This window comes from Artemia franciscana, chromosome 10 (assembly GCF_032884065.1).
Source record: "Artemia franciscana chromosome 10, ASM3288406v1, whole genome shotgun sequence".
Taxonomy (NCBI): domain Eukaryota; kingdom Metazoa; phylum Arthropoda; class Branchiopoda; order Anostraca; family Artemiidae; genus Artemia; species Artemia franciscana.
In genome coordinates, this window is record NC_088872.1 from 11,685,180 (window position 1) to 11,700,338 (window position 15,159).

The 15,159-nt window shown below is 35.8% G+C and overlaps 2 protein-coding genes across 7 annotated transcripts in view; one reads left to right on the plus strand and one right to left on the minus strand.

The window, feature by feature from the left end:
• LOC136031787 (coiled-coil domain-containing protein 93-like) overlaps window positions 1–15,159 on the plus strand; it is a 119,849-nt gene that overhangs the window by 23,554 nt on the left and 81,136 nt on the right. The window lies entirely within an intron of this gene.
• The window catches only part of LOC136031789 (uncharacterized), a 32,562-nt gene that overhangs the window by 11,847 nt on the left and 5,556 nt on the right, over window positions 1–15,159 (minus strand). The window contains exons 3-4 of the mRNA XM_065711575.1: window positions 12,701–12,905; window positions 3,264–3,513 (exon numbers count right to left, since the gene is read on the minus strand). Of these exons, the coding sequence (XP_065567647.1) occupies window positions 3,264–3,513; window positions 12,701–12,905 (455 nt within the window). The remainder of the gene's footprint in view (window positions 1–3,263; window positions 3,514–12,700; window positions 12,906–15,159) is intronic.

Consider the following 15,159-nt stretch of genomic DNA (forward strand, 5'->3'; position numbering starts at 1 on the left):
CAGTTTTGGAACCAAATGAAGCGGTTAATTATCCATCTGAATTTTTAAATTCCATAGATCCTTCAGGGTTTCCACCACACGTGCTACAACTAAAAATAGGCGTACCAATAATACTTTTCAGAAATATCAACCCACCAAAGCTTTGCAATGGCACGCGACTTGCCGTAAAAAAAACAATGGAAAACCTAATAGAGGCCACAATCTCGACAGGGCCTTATGAGGGTGAGGCTGTTCTTATTCCTCGCATTCCCATGATTCCAACGGATCTGCTTTTTCAATTTAAAAGATTGCAATTCCCAATTCGATTAGCGTTTGCAATCACCATTAACAAAGCTCAAGGTCAATCATTAGAAAAATGTGGTATAGATCTTAATACTGATTGTTTTTCCCATGGACAATTGTACTTTGCATGTTCGAGGGTCGGTAAACCTGACAATGTATAGATATGCAGCGACAATTGGACAGCGAAGAATGTTGTATATTCGCAAGTTTTACGCAGTTAATTTGTATTGTATCTATCTATCTATCTATCTATATAAAAACGAGTTGTGTGGATGCATGTTTGTTTGTTTGTAAAAAGAGCGTTTGCATATGACGTCATTATTAGTACATACGGCTTTGTATATGCACAGACAATGGGAAAGCCAAGAATGTTGTTTATACGCAATTTTTACGTAGTTTGAAACACATATATAAATCTATCTATATTCACAGGTGGGACACAGGGACACAACTACAATGGCGCATAACTAATATGGCGCGTAACGACTTACGCGCGCGGGGGGGTTTGGGGGGGCGCGAAGCGCCCCACCAACTAGGTGTTGGGGTGGCGCGAAGCGCCACCCCAACAGCTAGTATATATATATATATATATATATATATATATATATATATATATATATATATATATATATATATATATATATATATATATATATATATATATATATATATATATATCTATGTTCACAGGTGGGACACAGGGACGCAACTACAATGGCGTGTAACTAATATGGCGCGTAACGACTTACGCGCGCGGGGGGGCTTGGGGGGGGGCGCGAATCGCCCCCACCAACTAGGTGTATATATATACACCAACAGCTAGTATATATATATATATATATATATATATATATATATATATATATATATATATATATATATATATATATATATATATATATATATATATATATATATATATATTTATTATTATTTTATTCGTGTCTATTTAATCTACTAATCTACTTAATTAATTTGGTGTATTCGGTCTATTTAGTTCTATTTTCTATAGTTTTGATTTTATTCTCTTTTCCTCTCCTTTTTGCTCTTCTATCTGTGACTAAGTGACTATTTTAATTTTGTTTAGTTTGTTCTTCTCTGAGTAAGTGACTCGTTTGTCTTCCCCCTTCTTTACATGCCAAGGAACCTTTGGGGGAATAGTAAAATGTAATATTGCATGCGTATTTCATGATAAATAATTCTTATCTATATGTTATCTATCTATCTAATATTTAAAAAATACTCTTATCGGGGTAGTTCAATGAAAAATGCCTCTTTTCTAGTATTTTCATTGAAGATACATTACATTGAAGATACATTACAGCAAAATTGCCGTACATTTTCGCGAATTGGCGGCACAATCAACTGCGTCTTTATCTTTACTACGTCTTTTCTATCAAACAGTTCGTGGTAACGAACTGTAGTAAGGAGCGACCCGGCTCAATAGTAAACAAATCTCTAAAAAACGGAATTTCGATGCTAAAAGATATATCAAACGAATCGGATTTTTATGCTGATTTTAAATATATAAGTTTCATCAAATTTAGTCTTCGTCATCAAAATGTGGGATTTCGTATTTTTTGCCAGGAGACAAATCACGGGTGGGTGTTTACTTGTTTGTTTGTTTTTTTTCCCCCAGGGGTCATCGTATCGACCAAGTGGTCCTAGAGTGTCGCAAGAAGGCTCATTCTAACGGAAATGAAAATTTCTAGTGCCCTTTTTAAGTGACCAAAAAATTGGAGGGCACCTAGGCCCCCTCCCACGCTAATTATTTTCCCAAAGTCAACGGATCAAAATTTTGAGATAGCCATTTTGTTCCGCATAGTCGAAAACCATAATAACTATGTCTTTGGGGATGACTTACCCCCCCACAGTTCCTGGAGGAGGGGCTGCAAGTTACAAACTTTGACCAATGTTTACATACAGTAATGGTTATTGGGAAGTGTACCGACGTTTTCAGGTTTTTTTTTTGGTTTGGGTGTGGGGTTCAGGGGAGGGGGCTATATGGAAGGATCTTTCATTGGAGGAGTATTTCATGAGGGAAGAGAAATTCAATGAAAAGGGCGCAGGATTTTCTAGCATTACTATTTAAAAAAAAAAAACAATGAAAATATAAACATGAAAAAGTTTTTTCAGTTGAAAGTAAGGAGAAGTATTAAAACTTAAAACGAACAGAGATTATTACGCATATGAAGGGTTCTAAAAATACTTTAGCAGAAAGAGCGAGGTATGTAGGAGGAGATAAATACTTCGCTCTTTATTAGTAATTTCAACTATTTATTCTTCGGCCTTTCTGATTCAGTGTTCATTCTTAAAGAAGTGGGACAAAACTTAAGATTTAGTGTGAAGAGCGAGGTATTAACGAGGATACAAACCCCCTCATATATATAATCAAAAACATAAGAACATAAAAGTTTGTTACGTAAGTTAATTCTTAAGTTACGTATATTTTTTACTAATAAAAACGTTCGTTAAAATTAAAAGTTCTAGTTGCCTTTTTAAGTAACCGAAAAATTGGAGGACAACTAGGGCTCCTTCCCCACCCCTTATTTCTCAAAATCGTCTGATCAAAACTAAGAGAAAGCCATTTAGCCAAAAAAGAATTAATATGCAAATTTCATTTTAATAATTTATGTACGGAGAGCCAAAATCAGACATGCATTAATTCAAAAACTTTCAGAAATTAAATAAAAAAGACAAGTTTTTTGGAAATGAAAGTAAGGAACGAACAGAAATTACTCCGTATATAAAAGGGACTTTTCCTCCTCAACACCCCGCTCCTTGCGCTAAAGTTTTATTCTCTCTCGCAATACTTTTTAAAACAATAAAAAACTTTAGCGTAAAGAGCGGGGCGTCGAGGAGGGAAAGCCCCTTTCATATACGGAGTAATTTCTGTTCGTTTTAAGTTTTAATGTCGTTCCTTACTTTCATTTCAAAAAACTTGTTGTTTTTATTTAATTTACTTAAAGGTCACTGCTTACCGTGCTGATACGTATTTCTGTTTTCCTCCTGAGTAAGTCATTATAGAGATACCATGTAAAAACTTTTAATTTACGTTTTTCATTTGCAATTCTTTTCCTCTCAGTTTCTATTCCTTTGAAAGCTTTATATACATATAAAACGGAAGCCAATGAAGGAAGAAAGGCACAAATTATTATCCACAGGCTGAACTTAAAAATTGCCAAGATTAATTGTTCATCACTCAAATCTGCATACGGAAATGCACTGAACCTAGAATAAAAAAAAATATTTTAAATTAAAAGAGAGAGAGAGAAGAAATATTAAAACCTGAATTAAGTTAGTCACTATATCAATTTTCAATAAAGGTTATCCTACCCTTACTGCTTCTCAAAGCTTATCAAACAGTTCGTGGTAACGAACTGTAGTAAGGGCGACCTGGCTCAATAGTAACCAAAACTCTAAAGAACGGAATTTTGATACCAATAGTTACATCAAAAGAATTGCATTTTAATGTTGATTTCAAATATATAAGTTTCATCAAGTTTAGTCTTACCCATCAAAAGTTACGAGCCTGAGAAAATTTGCATTATTTTCAAAAATAGGGGGAAACACCCCCTAGAAGTGATAGAATCTTAACGAAAATCACACCATGAGATCCAGCGTATCAGAGAACCCTCTTGTAGAAGTTTCAGGCTCCTCTCTACAAAAATATGGAATTCTGTATTTTTTGCCAGAAGACAGATCACGGATGCGTGTTTATTTGTTGTTGTTTTTTTCCAGTGGTGATCGTATCGACCCAGTGGTCCTAGAATGTTGCGAGAGGCTCATTCTAACGGAAATAAAAAGTTCTAGTGCCCTTTTTAAGTGACCAAAAAAATTAGAGGGCACCTAGGCCCCCTCCCACGCTAATTATTTTCCCAAAGTAACCGGATCAAAATTCTGAGACATCCATTTTATTCAGCTTAGTCGAAAAACCTTATAACTATGTCTTTGGGTACGACTTACTCCCCCACAGTCCCCGTGGAAGGGGCTACAAGTTACAAACTTTGATCAGTGCTTACATATACTAATAGTTATTGGGAAGTGTACATACGTTTTCAGGAGGATTTTTTGGTTGGGGAAGGGGTTGAGAAGAGGGGGTTATGTTGAGGGGAACTTTCCATGGAGCAATCTCTCATGGAGGAAGAAAATATCCATGAAGGGAGCGCAGGATTTTCTAACATTATTTAAAAAACAATAAAAAAATAAATATGAAAAAGTTTTTTCAACTGAAAGTAAGTTGTAGCATTAAAACTTAAAAAAAAAGAAATTATTATGCATATGAGGGGTTCACCTCCTCCTAATACCTCGCTCTTTACTCTAAAGTATTTTTTAGTAATTTCAACTATTTATTCTACGGCTTTTGTTATTCTGGGGTCATTCTTAAGGAATTGGGACAAAATTTAAGCTTTAGTGTAAAGAGCGAGGTACTGACGAGGCGGCGAACCCCCTCATAGACGTAATAAAAACACACGAATATAGATGTTCGTTACGTAAGCTAATTCGTATGTTACGTATATCTTTTACTAATAAAAACGTTCGTAAATAATTAGAAGTTCTAGTTGCCTTTTTAAGTAGCCAAATAATTGGAAGGCAACTAGGCCTCCTCCTACGTTCCTTTTTTTTCTCAAAATCATTCGATCAAAACTATGAGAAAGCCATTTAACCAAAAAAAAAAAAAAAAAAAAAAAAAAAAAAGTAATGCAAATTTCGTTGTAATTATTCATCTGCGGAGAGCCAAAATTAAGACATGCATTAATTCAAAAACGTTCAGAAATTAAATAAATAAAACAAGTTTTTTTAACTGAAAGTAAGGAGCGACATTAAAACTTAAAACGAACAGAAATTACTTCGTATATGAAAGAGGCTGCTTCCTCATCAACGCCGCGCTCTTTACGCTAAAGTTTTTTACTGTTTTAAAAAGAAGAATTGAGAGAAAGAGTCAAACTTTAGCGTCAAGAGCGGGGCATTGGTGAGGAAGCAGCCCCTTTCATATGCGAAGTAATTTCTGTTCGTTTTAAGTTTTAATTTTGCACCTTACTTTCAGTTAAAAAACGTGTTTTTTTAATTTAATAAGCATAAAAAATTATCTTTAGCATACTTTCATTTGAAAAAGACTTCAATCACTTATTGGTTTCTCAATCCCCTTTGAAATGGCCCCTTCCATTGAATTTTTTCTTGGAAATCAAAAAAAAGGAAAATAGCCCCGGGTATTTCCTCCGGAATATCTCAACATGCAAAATTGAGTTGGCAAAGAGAATGTAAGACAATTAGAAAGAATTTCGTATAGAAATTCCGTCAAATCCCCCGAGTATAAAACTTACCCTGGAAAATCTAGGGTAAGTTTCCCTTTTGAGAGAAAGAGTCAAACTTTAGCGTAAAGAGTGGGGCGTTGAGGAGGGAACAGCCCCTTTCAAATGCGAAGTAATTACCTGCTAGAAGCTAAAGGCTAATTGTTTGTTACAATTTCATTTATTATAACACTGCCAAGCAAGAAAATCAATCTACAAACAAAATTGTTAATCCCGAAGGAAAATATCGTTTAATTTTTTCTTGAAAAACGTTCTAATCTTCCAATTATAATTTCAATACTGATACTGAATCGAAATGTAAAGATAAAACTTAACTACATAATAGAAACTATAACAAAGGTTATATACAAAATTGTATGCATAATACACCCTACATGTAATATACATGATTTTAGACTTTTGCAAAAAAAAATTATAAAATACATTAAGGATAAGAAATACCAATTTACAAAGCCGTATCAAGGGGGAGTAGGGGGTTTGAATCCCCCCGAAATGTTTGTCTGACTCGTAAAAACGTAACAAAAATGGATATAAATCTTTTTATGCGTTTTCGAGGTTTTTTTGTGAACCCCCCTCCTCCGAGGACAAATTCTTGGGTTACTCCCCCCCCAAAAAAAAAATCCTGGATACGGCCCGGGCAATTTACTATTCATTAGCTTAGTCAGATAACCAGCTAATATCAAACCTTTTCGTGATAACGAAATGCAAGTAAGGAGCGACATGGCTCTATAGTAACCGAAACTCTAAAAAGCGAAATTTCCACATAAACAAATATATCAGAAGAATTGGCTGATTATCCTGATTCTCAATATATAAGATTCATTAAACTTAGTGTTACCCGTAAAAGGCTACGATTCTGAGAAAATTGCCTATTTTCGAGAAAAAGCGGGGACACCCCCAAAGTAAAAGAATCTACATGGAAATCACACCATCGGATTCAGTGTATGAGAGAACCCAACTGTAGAATTTTCGTGCTCTTATCTACAAAAATGTGGAAATTTGTATTTTTTATCGGAAGAAAGATCACGGATGTGTATTTATTTTTATTTTTTTTATTTTTTCCCATGGGTGATCGTATTGAGCCTATGGTCCTAAAAAATCGGGAGAGGGTTCATTTTAATGGGAATTAAAAGTTTTAGTGCTCTTTTTAAGTGACCGAAAAGATTGGACGGCAACTAGCCCCCCTGTAATGCCCCATATTCCCCCGAAATCGTCCGACCAAAATTCTCTGATAGCCATTTGGTTCAGCATAGTTGAAACGTCTCAAAGCTACGCCCTTGGAGATAACATGACCCCCTCCCCCAGTCCCTGGCTGTAGGCTAGGTCTGAGCTATAGAATTTGCCCATTGTTTACGTATAGTATTTGTTATTGGGTAGTATACATAATTTGTTTGGAAGGGGGGGTACATGCTCGGGGTGAGTTTCCAAGGGGATAATTTTTCGTGTGGAGGGAAATTTATGGGGGTGAACTTTCCAGGGGAAATCTTAGACGAGGGGATTTGACGGATTTCCTATACGCAATTCTTTTTATTTGTGTTATTTCTCTTTGCCTACTCAATTTTGCATGTGGGGACGATCCGGGGGAATTGTCCGGAAGAAATTTTCAGCGCGTTTGGATATTTAGGAAGTAATTTTCAAGGTAGGGGGATTTCCGGAGTGATCGGAAAAACGATTAGAGCTTAGCCTTTTTCAAAGAAAAGACTGAAAAGACTAAAAAAATTTACGGAGGGGGGTTTTCAGCGAGGCTGGAATTGTCCGGAAGGATTTTTACGGGATGGGAGAGTGTATTCTACGCGGAGGGACTTTCCCGTGAGGGGAGGGAATTTTTCAAGGAGTGCGAGCATGATTTACCGGCATTATTTGAAAAACAATAAGAAAATAAATAAAAAACGACAAGTGTTCCACTGAAAGTAAGGGTAATATTAAAACTCAAAACAAGCAGAAATTATTCTGTATACGGAGGGATTTCCATCCTCCTCAATACCTTACGTTTTACTCTAAGGTTTTACCTCTTTGTCCTTATTTTATAAGAATGACTCCTGGAACACAAGGGTCGTTCAATTTGAATAGAAAGCTTCTTTAAATGTGCTGAAAACTTTAGCGTATTGAGAAGAAGGTATTGAGGAGGGGACCACCCCTTCATATACGGAATAATTTCTGTTTGTTTTGTGTTTTAGTGTCGCTCCTTACTTTCAGTTAAAACAAGAGCCAAGAGGTCATATGGCATTTGTGGCGAGGTCGGAAGAGTCATGAGTCAAGAGCTTCTTCCCACCAAGTTTCATTACGATCTCTCCATTCTAAGCGTTTTCGAAGATTTCCGGTTTCTCCCTCCAACTCTCCCCAAGTCACCGGATCCGTTCGGGATTTAAAATAAGAGCTCTGAGACACGAGGTCCTACCAAATATTAAATTTCATTAAGATCCGATATCTGTTCGTAAGGTAAAAATACCTCGTTTTTTCTATTTTTTTCGAATTAACCGTCTTTTCACTCCCCCCATATGGTCGAATTGGAAAAGCGACTATTTATAATTTATTCTGGTCGGATCCTTGATATGCCTGCCAACTTTCAGCGATCGCTATATTCATCACGTATCTAGTTTCGGATCTTCTTCGTGTAAAAATTGTGGTGGTCCGGGATACCAACCTGAGACCTCTGTCATACTAAGCGACAATTATACCCATAGACCACAAGCCATACTAAAGAAGAACAATCATTTGTTTTATCGGCAAATAAAATTCTTCTCAACTATCTTGTTTGCTCGCTCCTCCCCCCCCCCCCCAGAGGGTCGAATTGGGAAGGGGATTATTTCTAATTTAATGTCGTCTGGTCCCTGATACGCCTGCCAACTTTCATCGTCCCAGCTTATCTAAAAGTGCCCAAACTAGCAAAAGTGGGACCGAAAGACTGACAGAAATTGTGATCGCTGTATATTACTTGGCAAATACCAAGTGCCATAAATACTCGTTTTTTTTTTACTTGTTGTTAGTATAGATCCACTGCAATGTACATACATGCAATATTGATGTAATACAATATAAACACACTGCAGCATAGACGCATTTGGTGCCAGAATAGGTTCACGCCAGGAACGTTCTGTGAAAGAAAAACATGTTTGCTATCACGACTTACGAATTTGTCTAACCAATCGAATTGTCGCTGCAGAATTCAAAGCACAAAATTCAAAAACTGATAATGCAGCAAAGCAAGATGATTAGTTTGCACACTTTCAACATCGGTAGAGAATTCATTTCTGATATTTCATTCATTGATATTTCATTCACACTCTATCGTTGATCATTTATTGATTGAGAATTCTTTGCCGATATTTCAGTCTTAAATATTTCTTATTCTCTATCATTGATCATTTGTTGATATATTTTGTTTATTCTCTATCATAGAGTACTAATAAATTTAACTGAATTCCCATGATTTTTGGTAATAAAATATCGTTAATACGTTTTGTGTGTGTGTGTGGGGGGGGGGGGAGTGCCTAGTCATGGAAGCAGGGCCAGGACTCAGCTCCCATGATTTTTGGAATAATATATCGTTAATTCAAGTTTGGTAGACAACCTAGTGTTTGTCACCTGCATAACCCTAATATTTTAGAAGTAGTTTAGTCGATACTCTTCATTGAGTATTATGTTGAGGGAGTTTTCTCAGTGAAGCGAATATTAGAAATAAAAAAGGTGTCTAGCGTATTCCCATCCCAAGTTGAAAATCCTCCCCGTGTAAAGTGTAAAAATCCTCCCCGTGTAAAGAACAAATAATTATTCCGTATCTAAGGGTTGTTGCCACTTCATCAACCCTCAGCTCTTACGCTAAAATCTTAAAGTTCTTTATATATGCTTTGCATTCAAACTCAACGGGCATGTGTTTGAGCAGTCTTTCTTAAAGAATTGTGATAAAGATTCAAGCTTTAGCGTAAAGAATGAGCGCTGAAGAAGGGGCAACCCCCTTCACATACGGAATAGTTTCTATTCGTTTCAATGTTGCTCCTTACTTTTAGTTGAATAAACTTGTCTTTTTATTTAATTTCTGACCATTTTTCAAATCCTGCCAGGAAATCCCCTTCCCCCCGTGTAAAATTTACCCTAGAAAATTGTCCTGGAACATTTCCTCCTCACAAGAAATTCTTCCCATGGGAAATCTCCCGCTCCCCCGCAGAAAATACCCCCTTCCCTATAAAAATCCGTATGTTTCTCAATAACATATACTCCATGTTAACAATGTGCAAATTGCGTAAACTAAATACTTACTCTCCACGGACTACGGGGGCTCATGTCGTCCCCAAAGGCATAGTTTTTAGACTTTCAACTATGCTGAATAAAATTGCTATCTCAAAGTTTTTATAGATTGACTTCGGGGAAAAAGGAATGTGGGGGATGGGGGCTAGTTGCCTTCCAATCTAGGGCACTAGAACTTTTGATTCTTTACCAAATGAGCCCTCTATTGATCTTGCATGATCATTTGTTTGATAACAAACCCCTGTGAAAATAAACAACAACGAATAACCTCCCATCCGTGTTCTTTTTTTCTGGCAAAAAAAGCAAAATTCGATTGTTGTATATAGGAGCTTGAAATCTCTACAGTAGCGTTCTCTGATAGGCTGAATCTGACAATGTGATTTTCAGTAAGATAGCTTGAACTTTTAGGGTGTTTCCCCCTTTTTCGAAAATCAGGCAAATTTTCGCAGGTTCGTAGCTTTTGCTAGGTAAAATTAAACTTAATGAACTTAATACATATTTGGATTCAGCATAAAAAGTCTATTCTTTTCATGTATTAAATAAAAAAACAAGTTTTTTTTAAATGAAAGTAAGGAGCGACATTAAAACTTAAAACGAACAGAAATTACTCCGTATATGAAAGGGGCTTTTCCTTCTCAACGCCCCGCTCTTTATGCTAAAGTTTGACTCTTTCTCTTAACTCTACATTTTAAAACAGTAAAAACCTTTAGCGTAAAGAGCGGGCCGTTGAGAAGGAAAAGCACCTTTCATATACGGAGTAATTTCTGTTCGTTTTAAGTTTTAATGTCGCTCCTTACTTTCATTTAAAAAAACTTGTTTTTTTTTATTCAATTTCTGAACGTTTTTGAATCAATGCATGTTTTGATTTTGGCTCTTCGCAGAGGAATAATTAAAACAAAATTTGTATATTTATTTTTTTTGGCTAAATGGCTTTCTCATAATTTTGATCGAATGATTTTGAGAAAAAAGAGCGGGAGAGGAAGCCTAGTTGCCCTCCGATTTTCGGTTAATTAAAAAGGCAACTAGAACTTTTAATTTTTACGAATCTTTTTATAAGTAAAAGATATACGTAACTTATAAATTAGCTTACGTAAAGAACTTTTGTATTCTCATGTTTTTATTACATATATGAGGGGGTTCGCCCCCTCGTCAGTACCTCGCTCTTTACACTAAAGCTTAAATTTTGTCCCAATTCATTAAGAATGACCCCTGAATCACAAAAGCCGCAGAATAAATAGTTGAAATTACTAAAAATACTTTAGCGTAAAGAGCGTGGTATTAGGAGGAGGTGAGCCCCTCATATGGGTAATAATTTCTGTTCGTTTTAAGTTTTAATGCTGCTTCTTACTTCCAGCTGAAAAAAAACTTTTTCATATTTATTTTTTCATTTTTTTAAGTAATGCTAGTAAATCCTGCGCTCCCTTCATGGAAATTTTCTTCCCCCATGACAAATTCCTCGATGAAAAAGTTCCCCCAGCATATCCCCCTCTTCTCAACCCCTGCCTCCAACCAAAAAATCCTCCTGAAAACGTCTGTACACTTCCCAATAACCATTACTATATGTAAGCACTAGTCAAAGTTTTGAACTTGTAACCCCACCCACGGGGACTGTGGGGGAGTAAGTCGTCCCCAAAGACATAGTTGTAAGGTTTTTCGACTACGCCGAATAAAATGGCTATCTCAGAATTTTGATCCGTTGACTTTGGGAAAATAATTAGCGTGGGAGGGGGCCTAGGTGCCCTCCAATTTTTTTGACACTTAAAAAGGGCACTAGAACTTTTCATTTCCGTTAGAATGAGCCCTCTCGCAACATTCTAGGACAACTGGGTCGATACGATCAACCCTGGAAAAAAAAAAAAAAAAAAAAAAAACAACAACAACAAATAAACACGCATCCGTGATCTGCCTTCTGGCAAAAAATTCTACATTTTTATAGATAGGAGCTTGAAACTTCTACTGCATGGCTCTCTGATACGCTGAATCTGATGGTGTGATTTTCGTTAAGATTCTATGACTTTTAGGGGGTTCCCCCCTATTTTCTAAAATAACGCAAATTTTCTCAGGCTCGTAACCTTTGATGGGTAAGACTAAACTTGATGAAACTTGTATATTTAAAATCAGCTTAAAAGTGCGATTCTTTTGATGTAGCTATTGGTACCAAAATTCCATTTTTTAGAGTTTTGGTTACTATTGAGCCGGGTCACTCCTTACTACAGTTCGTTACCACGAACTGTTTGATCGGTAGTTACGTGTTAGAAGCGACCCCAGTTTGTTCATGATCTTTAATGAAACCGGTTTTCTGTGTCCACTCTGAGATAATCAGTTTAGTCTGAGCGAGATAAAGTACTATGCAGGTATATTTTAAATTAAATATCTAATATATAGGGGTAATTAGGTAAGGTATTTAATGTAATGTGTTCTGGGCAGCCTTGTTTCCATAATTCTCTGTTGTAGTTTCCATACTTTTGTTGCTAAAGTATTTACATTTTCATCATATTTGGTATATATCATTATGGTTAACCTAACTTCACTTCTTGAGTATGGTCGTTATAACACGTAATTACTAGTGACCACACTCTAGTTCTTGATCTGAGTAAAACCGGTTTCTCTGTCTGCATTCGTAGACGATTAGCTTAGTCTCAGTGAGATAAATTACTATCCCAGTATGTTTTAATTAAATTTTTAGTATATAGAGTTGGTTAGGGTACAGTTTACCTCTTAGATTAATTAAAGCTACATACTTCCTCAATAAACGTGGAAACTGAGGAATGATCTGGAATGACACTTTCTTAATAAAACCGGCCCTCTGTTGTTTGATCATTGGGAAAACCTATGAGTTGAAGAGATAAAATGGTACTTACATTGAGACATGACATGAACTCACTGAAGAAATAAGACTATTTGACACAAGAGCTGGTACTGAAGTTAAGCAAAAAGAATAGAAGACTTTCTTTAAGTATTTGACTGGTTTAACATCTAAATGTATATGCTTTTGTGCTGAATATTTTGCTCTGTCTCTAAGTGTACAACTTTGCATCGTGGGTATTGCAGATAAGACCACATGATCTGAAAACGATGAATTTTATAATATCTTCATACCACATCAAAGTATGATATGCTGTTCATAACTGATAAGTAGTATATTTGCAACTATTTTTATTAGAAACAAAAATAAAGCAAATATCAAGAATCGTCGTAGAGCACAATTAACAGGAACAATTTGATAGCTGACTCCAAGATATCTTATGTTACAAACAATATTGATAAATATATATAACAATACATAAAAAATTACAAATTTATAAAATTTTCGATAAATTTAGGCGCGCTAGAGCTAGCTCCCTCTCTGTTTATCTCTTCCTCATTGGGCCGCTGTTGGGCTATGCCAGATTGCATACCTTATCGGGTCAGGGCTGCCAATTTTTATTTAAGGAGTGTGTCATATTTTTTCCAAAAATGTGCTTTTTGTGTCATCTCACATTCCATAATGTGTCACAAAATGTGTCATATTTGTTTGCTATAAGTGGTATCATAATTAACTGTCAAATCTTTATTTAGAGTTTTGAATATATAACTTTTCCAAATCAGTTCAAAAAGGAGTAAACTTAACCTTATCCTATTATCTTGGGATCATGACCTTTTTATGACGTCATGAAAGAAATAGAAATACTCTATTAAATTAATGTTACACACTATTAATTTGTGTCTGGGCGGCCAACGAGGCAAGTTTACATTTATAAAAGTTTTAGGGACAACCAATTCCGACAGTAAATTGAAAATAGACTTTTCGTATGACGTCGTAATCGGCTAAGCCAATAACTCAATATGTAAGCCATTCAACCAGCTTCAATCTAGTATTTTTGTCATATTTGTTGGTGCCTTTTAAGCCAGATGGATTATTCTGAAGAAAAGACATCTCTGGAAATTTGTAATCTTGTCTGAGGTGGAATACCCCTCCTGTACTCCTAAAAATGGGAGTTGCTGCTTATGCATACAGCTTTGGTGAACTGCATGCTGTTTACTTTTTACTATTAAGTACGTACCAGTTGGCTGCATCAAATACTCAATCAAGAAGCCAATTAAGTTTCGATATTCAGCGTGCATTTTGATTTGAAATTTCCGCCTATGGCTGTTCTTTTCGTGTGGTTTAAATTTTAAATATGGTGATGGCATCTGTCATGTATTCCGCACTATTTGTGTACTACTGCCACCGTTAGGTAGCGCTATTCCCTTCCATTAATTTGTAGCTTTTCTGGAGGTAGAAAATTGAAATTTTACTTTTCTTTTATTACCATTTAAAAAACATGACGTGGATGACAAAAATGTGTCATTTTTGGAAAAATATGTCATTTTTGAAAAATAAGTCATTTTTTCGAAAAATGTGTCATTTTTGTCGATTGTATCATCATTTCGACTGAATGTGTCATTGTGTCACTCAACATCAAATTGTGTCATTTTGACACAAAATGTGTCAATTTGGCAGCCCAGTATCGGGTATCCTAGTGATTCCATTTAATTTGGTAAGAAAGTCGAATCCGCCCGCAAATGCGCTCTCAGAATCATGTGCAATGAGGGTAAAGCCCCGTTTCCTTTTTTCCTTAAACCTAAATATCTTAATAACCTGATATTTTGGAGCGATGTCATTTGTCTCTGCTTTATCTATCCGCCTTGATTAACGGTGGTTCCGTGCGTGTTTCCCTGGCCGTTTCAACCCGCCCTGTCCATCGCCCGTCCGCCTCAATCTGTTTGCCAAGTCATAATCCTTTTGAAAGGTACCGAGAATACCTTTTGTCACGGAGCTCCTTAATAAATAATTCTTTTTCCCCCTTCCAAATATTTTCAACTTATCGCCACCTACTTTGTGTGTTGGTCTTTTACTTTCCCGTCCTCTCCTTCCAGAAAAATAATCCCAACAATGATAAAATATTTTATGCAATTTCATATTTTTTTCCTTTTAGCGCCATCTGTAATGTTGAAAAGCCAAATTCCACATAATTAGGGCGTGAAATATTTTGGCTCCGTCATATAGCATTAGATCTCTGAATGTTTCAGTGAATTTTTCCTCCGGTCTCGCTGATTACTTCAGCGAGACCATATAAGGTAGAAACAAGACATCTTCAATAATTGTATTTATCCTGTTGAAGAAGCCAATGAGCCGAATTAGAAACTTTAAATATCATTTTTTCATATTTAAGAACACGGATAAATCTTCCATTGAGATTTTACTGTCCTGGTCGTGAGCAAATTAAGATATTTATTATTATTTTTAAGTTGTAGATTTGTTTTCCCACGTGACAAATATCTGTGACTTGTTTCAAGG